Raw genomic sequence first — 18,348 nt, forward strand, 5'->3', positions numbered from 1 at the left:
TAGACTGTTTTAAACATGTATTTGAAGGAACTTTTAGTTGTGATGAGGAGTCTTTTTTTTTTAATTTAGTGAGAGGAGGGAAGGCAGAGATAGACTCCCGCATGCGCTCTGACTAGGATCCACCCAGCAAGCCCACTAGGGGGCAATGCTTTGCCCCTTTGGGGTGTAGCTCTGTTGTTAAGCAACCAAGCCCTTCTTAGAGCCAAAAACAGGGGCCATGGAGTCATCCTTAGTGCCTGAGGCCAACTCACTCCAGTCAAGCCATGGCTGCAGGAGGGAAAGAAAGAGAAAGAGAGGGGGAAGGGTAGGAAGCAGATAGGTGCTTCTCCTGTGTGCCCTGACTGGGAATCAAACCTGGGACATCCATATACTGGGCTGATGCTCTACCACTAAGCCAATGAGCCAGGAATGAGAAGTCTTCAATTAATGTCATTAGTAAGCAAGAGGCTAGAACCCCAACTAAATATTAATTTGCATCAAGGTTCCTTGTTTAATAAAGTTTGTTAGATTTTACTGAGTCTAACATTTACACTACTACAGGAATAAAATATTTGCATATTGGGCTGAGTAATTTCTAAAGGAAAACAAGCAGCATCAATGAAGCAGTCAGACAGCAGAAATACATTTAAGAAGAACTCAAAAGCATCTGAATGTGGGATATATAAATATAAACTGAGGTTCACAGACACAGTAGTATGGGGGTTACCAGAGGGAAGGGAAGGGGATGTAGTAAAGGGTAAAAGGGAGCCAAATATATGGTGACAAAGATGGTTTGATTTTGGGTAATGGGCTCACAATGGAATATACAGGTCATGTTATCATAGGGACGTACACGAAACCTATATGATTCTATTAACCAGTGTCAGCCCAATGAATTTAATTAAAAAAAAGAATAACATTTGTCAAACAACTTTTAAAAAATGTGAATGATATTTCTGAACCTCTTACCACTCCAGCTTCAGTTACTACTGTGACAGCTTTAGGTTAATAACCACAGGGGTCACGACCTTCCAGATAATGAGGCACAAGGGTCTAACTTGACAATTAGTGCAGCTAGGACAGCTACAGAAACTTATACTAACCTTCTTTTAGTGAAGAAGAGAATTGCCTCAGTTTCAACTTAATCTTTAATAGTTCATCAATTTAAGTTTTATATATATATATAAATTTTATATATATATATATATATAAAACTAAGATGAGGTAATTATAATTTAGAAATATAACAATTTTTTTAAATTCCTTTAAAAACTGAACTGAGTAAGATGCTGAACTGCAATACTATCCTCTTGTGAGCATATTTAGAATCAACTTTATCGTGTTAGAGAAGACAATGTGAAAATTAAGCATTTGATGAGATAAATACTATATTTATAGCACAGATTAAAATATAGTTCTTGTATTTTTATGTATAATATCTCATGCAGTACAATGGTAATTTAAATAGAGATTTATGTCTGTAGTAGAATATGTACCGTACATAAAATAGTGAAATTGAGGCGTCTTGGTACTCTTAGAATAATGGCCAATGCTCTAGAACAGGGGCCAATAAGTTTCTTCTGCAAAATGCCAGGCAGCAAATAGTTTAGACTTTGGAAGCTATATGATCTCTGCCACCACTACCTAATGCTCCTATGCAGTGCAAAAGCAGACTTCAGACAACATGCAAACCAGTGGGGCTGGGCTCAAGGAAATCTTTCTTTACAAAATCAGATAGCATTTTTTGGCAGCCCGTGCAGGGCCAAGTGTGCTGAGCCCTGAACCGTCAGACTTGTTTTACATATTTACTCCTCCTACCTGATAGACCCATACAAAACAGCTGCAAATTTTAATCAAATCAACACACCTTTTCCCCAGGAGTTCCAGGAGCACCAAATTCACCTTTAATACCAACTGTACCCTAAAATATAGACATGTTTATTAGGAGGTTTTTTTCCAAAGGTGTATTACCATATTTTTTGCTGCATAAGATGTACTTTTTTCCCCCAAAAGTGGAGGGGGAAATGCCCGTGTGTCTTATGAAGCAAAAACTACAGTATTTTATTATATAATTTAACACATCATTAGGTTTAGAATGGTTTTTTTTTCTTCTTATTTTCCTCCTTAAAACCCTAGGTGTGTCTTATGGTCAGGTGCGTCTTATGGAACGAAAAATACGGTAATTACTAATGTTGTCGAAGAGAATATCCCATTTCATAGATGAGTTGTTTTAGCTTGTACCAAAGTCTATACGCTAAGTTCCTTCCTCATATTGTCCACAAGTCATTAAACTACACTTTTGACAATTAATCATTAATAAATATCCATGTGCTAATCGAAACTGAAGCTAAACATTCTCCACACAGACATATGTAATTCAGTTTTGTCATTTCTTTTATATTCATCAAAAGTAAAAAATGATTATACTGCTATTCCCTCAATGAAAAACTGATGCTTCCAATTCAAATCATGAAATTTCAGAGCCTAAGGTGCCCATATTTGCTTCGTTTAGTGTGCCTGGCCTTCCTCCATTACATCCTCCAGGAAAACTCCGGGTCAGTCCCGTTGTCAGCTTCCCTACTCTTCCACCTTGATGGCTCTTTCACAAATCCAGTCTATTAAATTTGTCTTGAAACAGTTAAAAACAATGTTAACGTTTTGAATAAGTTTCTCTAACAACCACTAAGGCTTAGTAGAAATTAAGATGTATATGAGAATTTTATGAATATAAAATGCCATTATGACAACGATATTGTATGATTTAAGGCAGGCAAGTAAATGTCAACCTCAAGTTTCTATATCAGATTGGGTAGAATTGATATAAAAAAAAGAACCTGTCAACTAATCAAATATACTGAGTATTGGGTAAGAAAGGATGAAGAAATATTCTTTTTATTTTGTTTCAGTTTTGTTTCCTCTTTATTAAATTTATTGGCCTGATACTGGTTAACAAAATTACACAGGTTTCAAGTGAACAGCTCTACCACACATCTCGATCCACTATATTGCATGTTCACGACCCCAAGTCAAGTCTCCACAATCACCATTTCTTTCCCCAAACCCTCCTTCACCTCTCTCTAGCCACCTTTCCCCGGCAATTACCACACTAATGTCAATGGCCATGCAATTTTTTCTCTCTCTCTTTTTTTTATGCTCAACCCCTCCACCTCCCCACCCACTCCCCTGCCCCTGACAGCTGTCAGTCTGCTCTCTATGAGGCTGTCTCTATTTTGCTTGTTAGTTTATTTTGTTCATTAGATTTTACATGTAAGTGAAATCACATGATATTTGTCTTTCTCTGACTGGCTATTTCACTTAGCATAATGCTCTCCAGGTCCATCCATTCAGGTGCAAAAGGTAAGATTTGCTTCTTTTTTACAGCCAAGTAGTATTCCATTATGTAAATATACCACAGCTTTTTTATCCACTCATCTACTGATAGGCATTTAGGTTGCTTCCAAATCTTGACCACTGTAAATAATGCTGCAATAAACATAGGAGTGCACATATTCTTTCAAATTAGTATTGTTGGGTTTCTTTGGATAAATTCCCAGAGATGTAATTAATTGCTGGGCCATAAGGCAGTTTCATTTTTAGTTTTTTTGAGGTAGCTCCAGTCTACTTTCCACAGTGGCTGCACTATCTGCATTACCACCAACAGTCCATGAGGAAATATTCTTTATTGGACAAAAACTCAAAAGCATAATATTAATCCTACTTCTATAAAGTTATTACTAAGATAAGATATTTATCTTTTTAAATTATGAACATATTTTCATTCAACTATTTTTATTGGTGTGGTGTGGCTATAGACTGGGCATCTGAGAAGTGTCATATTGGAAAGAAAATACAAGGAAACTCACTAGTAATCTCTGGGTTAACACATTAGGCTATTCAAAATGGAAACTTTCACATAGTGAGGTTAGAGGGTAGGGTAGTAGGAAGCTTTTTACTATAAAGTCAAGTAAGTACACTGAATATATTTTAAATTAGTTTTATTTTCTCTAAAAGTATATTATCTGCAATAATTTCAAAAAACCTATATTATTTTATAGGCTATATGAAAGATAACATAAAAATAAATGAGAAAATTATTCCCAAAATAAAGTTCAGCTCACACTCCCACTTAGGTTCAGGAATATTGAAATTGATCTATTTTATAAAACTCAGAGACAATTTAATCTCTGATGTGGGTTAGGGTATTAGCAAGGGTCTTATAGAACTGAGAAAGTAATGTGGTTGCTAAGTAATTAGGTTGTCAACTACACTTGCTAAGACAGGAAACGAAAAGAGTTAGAAAAGTACAATAATTGAGTCTGAAAAAGACTAATTATTATTTTAAATAACGTTGTCCAGAGTATTGTCTTGGACAGAGGGCAAAGTTAGAATGGTTTTATTAGGTGCCTTGATATAGAATACTGATGATTTCAAGGTGTTTAAATATAAGCAGTGATTAAATTTCAAACCACATTACTCCATGAAAGAGGGTCACCATCTTTACAAAAAATTTAAAAAGCAGTAAATTAAATTAATGAAGCACCACAGTGGGGATGAGAACATAGGCAAATAAACATTAAATCGTGCCAAAACTTGTGGTTTCCCCCCATATATTTCTGATTATTCATTAATTAATTAGCAATATCAAACTAAAACTAGTCAGGTCACTATGTGAAAAGAAGTTTTGTCTTTTAAAGGAAAAGGCGTAGTAGAACAATAGTGAATAATGTAACAATCCTTTATGTTTTATCTAGCTCTTTCATTGCAAATTGACTCTGTGTCCTGTTTGGCAGTGGCAGGATCCCCTGAGCAATTGGGTCAATGGATTTATAGGTTCTAGAAACAGCTGAGTTGATGACTTACACTTTCTTGAGGTACTGTTCACTCATTCATTCAGCATATTCCTAGCTCCTCTATGTGCTGTTCTATTCGTGGTGCTCATAGAATTTATATGCTGGTAGGGGGAATAAATCAATGGATGCATAACGATAAACATGTCAGGTGGCAATAAAAGTGCTAAGGAAAGAAAGAAGGCAGAGGTGGGAAGAAGGGACATTTTTCATATAGAGATGTTAGCATAGGATTTTAAACTGATTCCTGAGCAAAAGCCTGCATGATGTGAAGAGCGCCAGGTGGATATCTAGCAGAACATTCCAGGTACAGGTATATGTAAATGGTGCAAAGACTTGGAGTAGGAGTGAACAGATGAGAAGGTAGGAGATGATTCAGGGTGTGGGGAGTGGAGCAGGGAGAGTTCTACACATTATGTGAAGCCTTGTAGTCCACGGTTAGAGCTTCAGTGTTTATCCAGAGGGAGATAGAAAGCCATGTGGGTTCTGACTCAGGCAGGATAGGACTTACATGATTATATAGACTCTCCTCCTAATTCTCAGTGTAGGGCATAAATAAAAGTAAAAGTTGCCATTTTACCCACTGCGGTGGCGCAGTGGGTAAAAGCATCGACCTGGAACACTGAGGTCACGGGTTCAAAACCCCGGGCTTCCCTGGTCAAGGCACATATGGGAGTTGAGGCTTTCTGCTCCTCCCTCCCTTCTCTCTCTGTCTGTCTGTCTCTCTCTGTCTCCTCTCTCTAAAATGAAAAAATAAAAATCTAAAAAAATAAAAAGTTGCCATTTATAAATTGCCAGATTACAGTAAGGATCCTAAAATTTTAAAACCTATATAATGAGAGTAATACATAAGTTGAAAAGAGATTTGAAAATTGTATTTTCAAAACTTTTCTCATTTTAGCTCATTGCACCAAAAATAAAAAGCACAAGATTAGTAATATGCATCTTATAATTAATGAGAAAAAGTAAATTCTAATTGCTTCTGGATGGCTCCTAATCAACATTACCTAAGCATAATAGAACAAGGAATCTCTTCAAAAACTAGTTCACTACATCTAAGAAAAGCCATGTGAAATAATATTGAGAATGAAAGACAGATTTGAATGAAATATTGAAATTACTAAGTGATCTTTTGAATAAATTAACTACCAATAAATTATTCATACTTACTACAAGTAGCATATAACAACAAGATGTTTATATACTAAAACATTTAATCAAGTAAAATGCTAAGGAGTTATCTTACAAATGAAGATTCGTTTTTGGTAATGTCACATAACAAACTACATTCAACCTAAAAAGATTATCTCCACCATGTTTCAACATGTGAACAATTACACTGTGGATAGGAAAGCACAGAAAACATATTTGTTGAACATCTATTATTTGCTAGTTTCTGACACTAAGTACTTTTTATACAAGGAAAACCTAACACTGTACTTCTGTTCATTTCACAAAATTAATATCAAAATGATTTTTGATTTCAAGCTACTCAGGCATTATTTTGTATACCTTTTCTAATAATAAAAATTATATTCTAGACTTAAATGCCATCTTTATTTATTGCACATTAAAATTGAAGGATCACGCAGTACAATAGAAACAGGAACAGACTCATCAACGCGATCTTTCTACTCTACAGGTCCTCTTATTTTTGCTTATGTGGGGTTCTCTCATTTGCAAAATGAAAATAATATTAAGTAGACATTTTTATGTGGTTATGAAGGTAAAATAATATAATACAAGTGGAACTACCATGATCAAAGAATATAGATACCAATTTCCACATGTATAAGACGCTCCAATGTATAAGATGCACCTTAATTTTGGAGCCCGAAACTTGAAAAAAATGTATTACATAAAGTTATTGAACTCAAGTTTTATTCATCATAAAATTCATACAACTCCTCATCACTGTCAAATCTCCCATCCATTAGCTTGTCCTCATCTGTGTCTGATGACGAATCACTGTCTTCATATATTGCCTCGTCCTCAGTTCCATCTATGGCATTTGAAACGCCACACTTCTACAACCACTGTATAAGACGCACCTGTTTTTAGACACCAAAGTTTTTGAAAAAAAAAGTGTGTCTTATATGTTGGGAAATATGGTAAGTACACCGAAGTACTTTTAAATATCTGAGATAAATAAAAACTAAGCCAATTAGCTCAGTTAAGAGCGTCATCCCAAAATGACAAGGTTGCATGTTTGATCCCTGGTCAGGGTACACACGGGAAGCAACCAATGAATGCACAGCTGAGAGGAACAACAAATGAATGCTTCCCTTACCCCTCCCCCCTCTCTCTCTTCCTCTCTCTCTGTCTCTCTAAAAATCAATCAATAAATAAAAGCCGTGGCCAGATAACTCCATTGGTTGGAGCATTGTCCCAGAGCACGGAAGCTTCCAGTTTGATTCTCTTGTTGAAGCACATACAGGAGCAGTTCAATGTTCCCATCTCTCTCTCTCTCTCCTTGCCCTTCCCCTCTCTTTAAAAAAAAAAAAAAAAAAAAAAAAAAAAGATATGTGCATCCCCGTGTTCACTGCAGCATTATATAAAATAGTCAAGATAGGAAAGCAATCTAAGTGTCCCCAGATGGAGGAAAGGATAAAGAAACTTCTGTACAAGTCATACATAAAAAACAAATACTGTATGATTTCATTTAAATGTGGAATCCAAAAAAAAAAAAAAGCCATAGATACAAAGAACAGATTGTAGTGGCCAGAGGAGGGGTGGGGTGGGAGAGGTGAGGAAAATGTGTGAAGGTGGTGTAAATGTATTAATATTAAGTTATAGAAGAGTCTTCCGCAGGGATCCACCAGCAGACAAAAGAAGCAGGAATTCAAGTTTTTGCAAAAAGCAAATGTTAAAGACAGCTAGGGCACAACTCAAAACTAAACTTTCTTGCTTCACAATTTTGCTTATTGTTTCCAGGTACAAAGATCAGGGATTCCAGAGCTTTGCAAATTTTCGCCCAGTATTCTAACAGTAACTCCAAAGCAGCCTTGAGTGCTGATCCAGTCCTCCTGGTTGCAGTGAGCAGCATTTAACAGCTGTGGCCTTGACAGCCTTTAACAGAGATGTGCATTGGCATGGGACACAGAAAAATGATATGGACACATTTTTAAGTCACCTTTGAACAGATCGACTTTCATCCCAACAGTGTTGGGTGTTGCCTTACCGGTTCTCCTTTATCCCCTTTCTGACCAGGTGAGCCTGGTGTTCCTGGTAATCCTGCTTCTCCCTGAGCAAAAAGGAATTTCTGTGTTATCAAACATTCTGCCACATTGAGCTCAAGACATTAATCTATAAGTATTACATTGACAATAGTAAGATAAAGCTTTGCCCTCCTCTGAGCTGATGCTGGAACCCCCGCTCTAGAATGTCCTTCCCTTGTTCACAAGGCTCCCTCCTCTCCCTCATCATCTCCTCCATGAGACCTTCCCTTGCCTGGGACATGGCTGCTCCTCTATGGGAGCAAGTGGAACTTACTATACCGCATTAGTCACTAGAGAAAGTGTATGATTCCTCAACTGTCACCTAACCCTTATCCCTCGCCTTCAGCCAGGAGTGAAGTAGAGACAAGATGCGATAAGGCTAAGGGCATGCATTCAGTCACAGTGCTAGGGGACACCCTGCTCTAGGTACTGGGCCCAGTTTCCCTCCCCTCTCTCCTTTCCTCAGGTATGGGCATAGAGAAAAGCCATCAAGAGACCACTCGGCCTACTTTTAGCACAGGTTTTACGACTGCCATTAACATCCACAGAAGTAGTGAATATAGGTCCGTGAGCCCAGTCTTCCTGGCCAGGGGAGCACACTGGTCTAAGTGAAACAAATGCTTTGAATATTTTCCTTACAACTGATGCCAGAGGGAGGTAGACATAAGTTGGGGACACTGGACAGATACAGTGTCCATACAGCAAAGAAGTACTATGTAGTGTCTTTGAACATGTGAAGAACAGGCACTGTGTTTCCTGTGACTGTAAATGCCCAGAATTGAAGTTTATCTTGGCACTTGTTAAGTATTCAATACTTGTCTGTTGTATAGGTTGTTCCTTTCTTCACCTTTCTATTCATTCTAATTCACACCCTGAAAAGAAGGTCAGAAGGGCTCAGCACCATCACGTGAGGACCCAGAAAATCCTATCCCCAACCTCCTTCTCTTAAACCCCCTCCCACAACTGAGTTACTCAGGCATTTGATTCAACCAACACTAAAAGACAAGACTCATCTGTGCACCAGGGCCACATTCAAGAGGCCTGTCTCACCACGTGAAGTGGCTTTCCAGTGGGCATAGATTACTACTAGCATACCTTGTTTGGAATGCACCGGCACTGGTCTTTAAGTTCCTGCTTTGCTGGCAGATATGCGGACACTCTACTGGCATGAGCAGGTAGTGATAATGATGCTGTACTTCCAGTGCCAGCCTGCTCTGGGCACTAAAATCCAAAAAGAGTTATTTAGGAAACAAGTTGAACTCCAAACATTTTGACATTCCAAACACTGGTTTCAAACAAACTAGGAATTACCTAAGACAGTGATGGCAAACCTTTTTATAAAAACTGCCCACTTTTGCAGTGCTGGTCAACCTGGTCCCTCCTACCCACTAGTGGGCGTTCCAGCTTTTATGGTGGGTGGTAGCAGAGCAACCAAATGGCGCTATGATTGGCCCACCATGAAAACTGGAACACCCACTAGTGGGCAGGAGGGACCTGGTTGACCAGCACTGCAAAAGTGGACGGGTTTTTATAAAAAGGTTCGCCATCACAGACCTAGGATTACCTGTTAGAACTGCCTTCTAATTAATCAAGTCAACTCTAGTAAAAGATTATAACACCTTTCACTAGCCTTCCTATGTGTTTTATGACACTGACAACACACTAGACCTACATGAAAATATTAGTTTTGGCCCTGGTCGGTTGGCTCACTGGTAGAGCATTGGCCGGCTTCTGGATGTCCTGGGTTTGATTCCTGGTCAGGGAACACAGGAGAAGCAGCCATCTACTTCTCCATCCCTCCCCCCTCTTTCTCTCTCCCCTTTCCCACAGCCATGGTTGGGCTGGCTTGAGGAAGTTGGCCCCAGGTACTGAGGATGGCTCCCTGGCCTCTACCTCAGGAGCTAAAAATAGCTCGGTTGCAGAGCAATGGAGCAATACCCCAGATGGGCAGAGCATCACCCCATAGGGGGCTTGACAGGTGGATCCAGGTAGGGGCACATTCAGAAGTCTGTCTCTCTGCCTCCCCTGCTCCCACTTAATTAAAAAAAATTAAAAAATAAAAATATTAGTTTTGATGAACACTTTAAAGCTATTATAGGTGACTTTATGACAAGTTTAGTAATAGACATTTATAATAACTGCATTGTTACAATGAAATAATTAATACAAATAATGTGTATATGTGTTTTGGGAAAATAAAAGTGTAATTTGAACTTTTAAAACATAGTTTACTTCAACAATATGACTGTAAAGGCATATAAAAGTAGAAAAGAAATTCATTTTTACACTGTAAGATGCTATATATTTAATGGAATTATATCTTATTCTAGTCCATAGTCCTTTAAGGTTACTCAGAAGTCTCCATTGAAACGAACAGTGGTGAATTTTATACTCACCTAGTGGATTCAGTACATTTGGGACAACGTAAAGACAAATTTGTTTACAAAACAATAAAAGTTTTTTCCTCTAAAAAAATCAATCCAGATGGAGAGTCTAAAGATTCCTTCCTCACCACAGTTTGTAACTCTAAATTTTCAATTTCATAACTCTAAATTTGCAATTTAGGGGAAGGCATTCACATTTGACTTCATGTACTACAAGTTAGATATGCATGGAAAGATATTGTCAGGGTACAAAACTAAAAGATTGTCACTGGTCCTTTATTTTGGTAAGATCGTGTTTGATGTTAATTTAAAAATCACATTAGACTGAAACATGATTATCGCCAAATCAGTCCATTAATGTATCACATATGATCTGACATGATTTTCCAGCCAGTTCCTGCCCCATGGGTTCCCAGTCAGGTAACCAAGACCCAGTTAGAATTCACAATTCTGCTCTGTATCACTGATACGATACACTGTGTTAAATTAGAGATTTTAAATTACTTTAAAAGTACATCTCAGACTCCACTATAAAACTGTCCACACTCTGTAAAAGATGCTTTCCGGAAACATAAAATGTACAAGTAAGGACTCCTTCCCTTGTAAAACCTCTGGTTTGGATGTGACATATATTTAATTAATTGGTCCTCAAAATTTTAATCACATTTCTCATATATTTTTAGCAAATGTGTCTGATTTCCTCCTTTCGTTCATATTTGTTCTTCATTATATGTATGCAGTTTCAAAACCAAACCACTTCAGAAATAGAGAATTGAATCAACAGAAATAAAGTATGTTTATAGATTATCTTGAATAAATTTCACCTTTGAAATATGCTATGAAACATTAATAGAAAACATGTGATTTGAAATTCCGAGACAAAATTAGATTTTTTAGCAAGTACATTAAAATTTTCTGACCAGTACATTAAAAAAAGCCCACAAAATGACAGTTGATGTCAAGATTATAGCAGATGACTAAATAGCTTTTATATAATTATTTACCTTCAAAACTATACATTCTAATATATAAAATGTAGCATTTTCTATTTTCTGTTAATCATTAACAGAATGGTGATATCCATCCAAATAATTATCAGCAGAAAAATCAGCAGTCTTTTGTTATTTTTTCCATAAAGATAATTTCCTATCTTATTTTCTAGTCTTTAAAACTAATTCTTACATAGTCTTTTTAAAACATGATTAAATTTTTTTCACTATTTGTGAGGTCATGTCACTGCTTTTAATAATCAGGCCATGCTCTCAAATCCATCATCTATATATCCTTAAACAGTTTTCTCATAATGTGAGTTGAAAATGTCCATTATGTGATAACACAAAGTAGTAACTATTGGTCAAGAATATATTATTTGGATACTTTAAAACATCATTATGTTACTTTTAAATCACAGAAAATTATTATTTTAAAAGCTCTTACATTACAAATTATTCCAGTATATAATTATTTAAAAAGAAAAACTTTTGGAGAATTAATATCTTCAAGATTTAAAAGTGTGACTTCAGATAATCTAGGTATTTCAAATCTGTAGATTGGCATTTTAAATGATCTTTTTAGATATTTATAGAAAGACATTTGGCCAGCTTTCATTTTACTTGGAATAAGAGCCATAAACCGGGTTGGAAATATGCTTTAAAACCAAGTTACCTAAGCAGAACATGAAAGTTTGAAAGACTTAGCGATGCTGTGAGTCAAATGATCACATTATTATTCTACTACCTATAGTGAGTGATAGAAGTTAAAAATATTTTTGCATTACTAAACTATCGATCAAAATTTTCATATAATTTTTTGAGGTAAGTGTAGAAGTTCCTGGAAACCTGAGATACAAAGAACAGTATTTTCACCTTTTACTTTTCATATGCTCTTACTGTAAGACTTGGAATTTGTCCCTTTGGAACACTTTTCTGTCCTGTCTCTTTCAGTAGCTTATAAGCCAACAAGTCATGAAACAATATTTTAACTATCCTCTAAAAACAAAGCTCAAGTAAAATTTAAAAAGTATAAAAATATAATTTCTCTCAGAATTTCTTTGGAATGGAAGATTGGTACAAGAAAATAATAGTTGTACACTTAGGTTGGGAATATTAAGGATGAGAGGCTAAGAAAATGGACATATTTTTTTGTCAACACTGAATGACCAAAGGCTTTGAGAAAGATGAATAGAGGGCAGGGAGTGTGCCCTAATCTTGTCTGTGAGCCTTGTTCAGTAACGCAATGTGTAGAAGATCAATGTTTTGAATAATAAATGTTTAGTGGAAGAAAGTAAATGAATATACAAAACAGTGATTCACTCATATTCCAGTTATGCTGGAAAGCTAAAGGGCTAGAGACAGGGAGGACAGTGAGCCAATAATGCAGCCATCTGGCAATGAGGCAAAGGTGGACCACTGCAGTAACAGGAAGAAGGAAGAGGCAGCTGAGAAAACATATCACCAAGGTAAACTACCGGGATGGGAGACAGGCTAGGATATGAGTGAGAATAGGGCATGGTCACAAATTAAAAACCCCTGGAAGGAGAAAAGGATGATACTACCATTATAACATAGTTTAGGGAGAAAGTCATAAATTCTCTTTTACTTATGTTGACTCCAAAGTGAGGATATATCATTCTCAAAGTTCAGGATGAAACACTGAGATTAAAATTGTTAATAGAAACTAAGAGAGAGCTCTAAGGCAGGTAACTTACTTGGAACAAATTACTCACATGGCTTTAACAGAAGAAATTCAGTACTATACTACATTTGGACTCTACAAACTAGACAACTGGCATTCTATGTTCTTCACATGCCAAGAAAATTAACTTACCTTAGTATCTGATATCTCACAACAAGTTTCTTTAGCTATGAAGTTGGAGTTACAGTAGATTTTAAGTTGGTGAAGTTCAATCTATTAAAAAATTAGTAATAAGATAAATTAGTTTTTTAGAAAATCACATTTAGGCACTTAAGCACTATGGTAATTTAACTGGTAAGAATAAAAAAGCTAATACAAATAAATTACTGGTAGATATCTTTAATATTTTTATTAATTTAGGATCATGGATTTATGGACCATTTGAGAAATAGATTCAGTTATTGAGATGAATCTATATATAATGGATATCAAATAATGAAAGCAATTGCAAACCTTGGCTAGTTGTTTTAAACAATACAAAAGAAATATTTCATTAAAGAGAGGTATTTTTATTCACTACAATAAAGTATATGCCCACAAAATTGGCATATACTATATCATACGATATATTCTATAACAAAATAGAAAATTCTCAAAATAAAAGTAAAGTCAGAGGTTGAGTACATGATGGAAAAGTCCTTATCTATATAGTTTCAGACCCAGCTGAGAAACGGAAAAAGATTGTCACCTCCCAATAAGAAAAGAAATATATTTAGTATTTGTCTGTTTTTCATGAATTCTGACTAATACCTATGGATTTTATACTATATTGGCATAGTCTTGAGCAGTACTCACAATCTTTAAAAAAAAATTGATTCCTTCTATTTGCTCAGCAGACTCATGTTTTTTGGCATTTGGACATGAAATTAAAGTAGTTCAAGGAAAATACAATCATGCCTTTAAATTTAAGATCAAACAACCACAAAAGAGCAAGTAACTAGTACAGACAATTAATATAATTTCAATACGACAGATGCTTAAATAGGCTATTTTAAATTACTTTGTGGTTGAAAGCTTAATGATTTAATTAATAATCGTATGATGATTAGACATATAAAATAGGTCAGGAACAATCTCATCCCTCCCCTCCTCCTCCTCTCTGCCTTATTCTCTCTCTCTCTCTCTGCTTTTCTCTCCACTTCTTTCCTCGTCTCCCAAAATAGCAGAGCCAGATTATGTATTACTTTGAGGTCAATAAGTACTTTCTACAGAAAGACCGAACTTGATATTATAATAATTAATCCTTTGATAATAGAAAACAGGTATCTCCAGTTAGTTCTAAATCCCTACCCAACCCTCCTAAAATAAAAGCTTTAACTAATGGTCTACACTGATATGAACAAAATCAATTCAGCTCACAGGAAGCATTAAGAGCTTCAGACATCTTGTGAATTCATGAGCAGCCTAAGATTTGCAGCCAAGGCAAAATTTTAAGATGAAATGAAAGTTAATTACTTTTCCATAACTTTCTGGAATGTTATTGAAATTAATTTTTATTTATAAAGTTTAAATACACTATTTTACATAGTGTAATAAAATGCCAGGCAGTAGTATCCCCATTATGTTGATTGAAGAAGGGCGACAACAATTTTCTTCCTAACAAAAACTTATTTATCATATTGTTATCAATATGATATTAAATATTGAAATTCTATAATGTACCATCCACTGTGCTAAGCTTTTTGTATAAATTATTTTACTTAACTGAAGACAGATGATCAATTTTTGAGAGATTAGAACCTAATCAAGTACCCAGGACTCTGAAACTACAATCAGCCTAGATTAATCACACTTTTGTTATTCATTAGTTACTTAGAGTCCTTCATTGACACAGTGCTTTAGAATGAGAATGTTTAGAGCTAAGTCTTTCACTGACCCTTATTACACAGGATTTGTTTAAAAAAACATCTTTCTATCAGTTTTGTCACCTATCTCTCATAAAAGCATACAGGTAGGATATGTAAAATAAAACCCAATCTTTAGTAATTTTTCAACAACATACATTTTGATCAGATCTTATGAATTACAGGATTTATAAGAAGATAGTAAAGAATTAGTCCACTTAAAGTTTTAGTGGTTTATTTGCTTTTTAGTATTTTGTTCATTGAACTTAAACAGTGACTATCTCCTAAAATAAAGCTGCATCATTGTGATATGTCTTTAATCTTATCTTCAGATGAACTGATTCCATATTAAACTAAAAAGCTACTATAACACTATAATTTTTATTTTACATGTTTTTATAAAGAAACACCTGCTATTCCTCAGCCTTGGATTCTGGTTTAATTCTTTCCTTGGGTGAGAAGTTATTGACACAGGACACTCAAGCTTCAGAGGGTGAGATCTGAGCCTTGTTCCTCTCTTGTTGCTGTTTCTCCCCAAAGGTTATGAGTTTATCTCAGTGTACTCTTTAGTTCTTCTAGTTTCTCTGGAACCTGAGCCCATTTTGCTCTCACGAATCCTGTAAGTACCAGATTCTCGTCCCGAATTCCGGTACATGAAGCAGGTACTACTGTCACTCCCTCTTACTGTTGCTAGAATTCCCTGAAGCTGATTTCCAACATGCCCATATTTCACCTACTTCTGGTAGTCACATCTCTGTCATTCTAGCTGCTGGTCTCCACATCCTCCCCTGCCTTCAAAGAGACCTTTCTGAAAGCTCTGTCTAGTACCGTTGTTCGTACAATTACTGCTGTGATTACTGGCAGCCACCACTTACTGACACAGACTTTACTCCTTCCATCAGACCTCAAGACGTTTGAGAGCAGGAATAGAAGGTATTTTTCCTACTTTCTCATGCTAGGGTTGAATGCCATGTCTGATCTTGAATAAATAAATGAATTTATGGAGAACTGACTACAAACCAGACCCTGCAGCACATACTCTATAAGATTCTATCAACACTATTATAATTGAGGATCCTGAGACTGAGATGAAACAAGATGAATTGGCAGGTCATAACAGTTAAGTAGATGAGGTAGGATTTACAACCACATCTGTCTGAGCCCCGAGCCAGCTCCCGCTCCATGATGCCACCCTGTCTTGTTTCCAGGACTGGCTTCTGCTCTGGCCTATTTTGCTGACCAGCACAGAGCGCTAGTTATGGCATGCTCACTGATTTGTTCACTGTCTCTGAGAGAATACAGTTTTGAAATAACATTTTATTTTAAAAATGTGTGTGTGTAAAATTAGCTGGCCAAGTATATATATGCACAGAGTTATATTTTTGACATACAGTTGAACTGTTAGCTGTTTTGGGTTAACAGCAATACCAATTCCTACTGGTGACATGCGTTCAGATTATGTTTATATGATTCTATGAGTTCCCTTGATTCTACCCACAAGAAAATGTGCACTCATTGAAGTTAGCTATAGCTCACTTTTTAAAGGTTATAGACCTTCTTCTCTAGGAAAATCAATTATAAATCTTTATTATCTGAACATCAAATGTAATTTTTAAAGAATATTTTCATTTGAAAGTGTTTTACTACTCAACTATTCTCATTCAAATGACCTACTGATACAATTAGTGGCTATGCTTTAGCTCATTAGAACCCTGAAAAATCATTATACACTCATGAAAAAGTCTGCAAAACAAAGAAGTTGCTATTCTGAGGATAACTAAATAGCCTGGTTTTTCTTGAATGAAAACACCAGATAATCTGGAATCATTTAAAGTTCACCGTTTTTCCTGTCCTTCCTATTTAAAACAAATAATCCTAGACACGGAGCTTACTTTTTTGTACTATATTTTCACATTTATTAAAACTTAATTCCAATAACCTTATATTTTTAAGGCATGACCTAATTCTTTTCAATTCACAGACTGGAAAAAATAGGTAAAAATACCTAGAAAATAACATATGTGAAAATACAGTTGGAAATACATAGCCAACCTTCACACAACTGATAGAGAATTAATTAAACAATAGTGAAAGGCAATGTCTAACACAGGAATGAAAGGAAGAAGTTTTTTGTTTGTTTGTTTGTTTTTTTGTATTTTTCTGAAGCTGGAAACAGGGAGAGATAGTCAGACAGACTCCCGCATGCGCCCGACCGGGATCCACCAGGCACGCCCACCAGGGGGCGACGCTCTGCCCACCAGGGGGCGATGCTCTGCCCCTCTGGGGTGTCGCTCTGTTGAGACCAGAGCCACTCTAGCGCCTGGGGCAGAGGCCAAGGAGCCATCCCCAGAGCCCGGGCCATCTTTGCTCCAATGGAGCCTTGGCTGCGGGAGGGGAAGAGAGAGACAGAGAAGAAGGAGAGGGGGAGGGGTGGAGAAGCAGATGGGTGCTTCCCCTGTGTGCCCTGGCCGGGAATCGAACCCGGGACTTCTGCACGCCAGGCCGATGCTCTACCACTGAGCCAACCGGCCAGGGCTAGGAAGAAGTTTTAAATAAGGTGTATTGTTTTCATTTAGATTTTGACTAGTTCTCTTTCACAACCAACGTCACAACTCACATCCACAGGCTTGCCGTCTGAAGCCCGCGCGGTGATGACAGTCCTTCCTTGAACGTCCACAGCATCCTTTCCTTCCAGCTGCCGGCTTGCAATTAAATTACAATCCAGGTATAGGGCAAGGCCCTGGGCCTGCACACCAATGCCAAGTTTATGCCACTGGCGATCAAACAAAGAACGGAGCTCTCGATTCTTAAAAATGTAGTTCAACACCTCTCCCTCAGCAGCTCGGAACATAAATTCCACCACCTTTTTTCCACCATCGACTATGACAGAAACCTGCAAAAGGGCAAATTGTCTTTAAATATTTTTGAATCAGTGTTTGGAATTATTAAAGCACACAAATAAAAAAATCGACATGCATATTAGTATAACTGAGGCACTTAGTAAAATGTTTTAGATGACACCTGTGTTCTCCAGGTGGGTTAGCATAAAAGAATAGCAAATATCCAGCTACAAAATGGCTTAAATACGTGGTATTCTGGTGAATATAATATGCTTTTTTCTAGACAGAGCAGCTAAGAGTATATATGTGTGTGTATGTCTCTATATGAGTAACTCAAAAATTAAATGCTACTAGTTTTATCAGAATACAAATATGACCACTTCTTCTAGCTTGGAAACAGATCAACTTTTTTAACCTTAGATGATTTACATGGTGCAGAGAAAATGCGTGTTCACAGAGGACACACTCTTTCAGTTTGGTTTCATCCTTCCATCATAAAATTGTGACTACATCAACATATGAAAAGATCAATGAAATGAAAA

The 18,348-nt window shown here is 36.5% G+C and overlaps 1 protein-coding gene across 1 annotated transcript in view; it reads right to left on the reverse strand.

Moving 5' to 3' along the window:
* The window catches only part of COL19A1 (collagen type XIX alpha 1 chain), a 324,736-nt gene that overhangs the window by 252,729 nt on the left and 53,659 nt on the right, over positions 1–18,348 (reverse strand). The window contains exons 5-8 of the mRNA XM_066359093.1: positions 17,584–17,859; positions 13,255–13,335; positions 9,140–9,265; positions 8,008–8,070 (exon numbers count right to left, since the gene is read on the reverse strand). Of these exons, the coding sequence (XP_066215190.1) occupies positions 8,008–8,070; positions 9,140–9,265; positions 13,255–13,335; positions 17,584–17,859 (546 nt within the window). The remainder of the gene's footprint in view (positions 1–8,007; positions 8,071–9,139; positions 9,266–13,254; positions 13,336–17,583; positions 17,860–18,348) is intronic.

The sequence above is a fragment of the Saccopteryx leptura genome, chromosome 1 (genome assembly GCF_036850995.1).
Source record: "Saccopteryx leptura isolate mSacLep1 chromosome 1, mSacLep1_pri_phased_curated, whole genome shotgun sequence".
NCBI classification, from domain to species: Eukaryota; Metazoa; Chordata; class Mammalia; order Chiroptera; family Emballonuridae; genus Saccopteryx; species Saccopteryx leptura.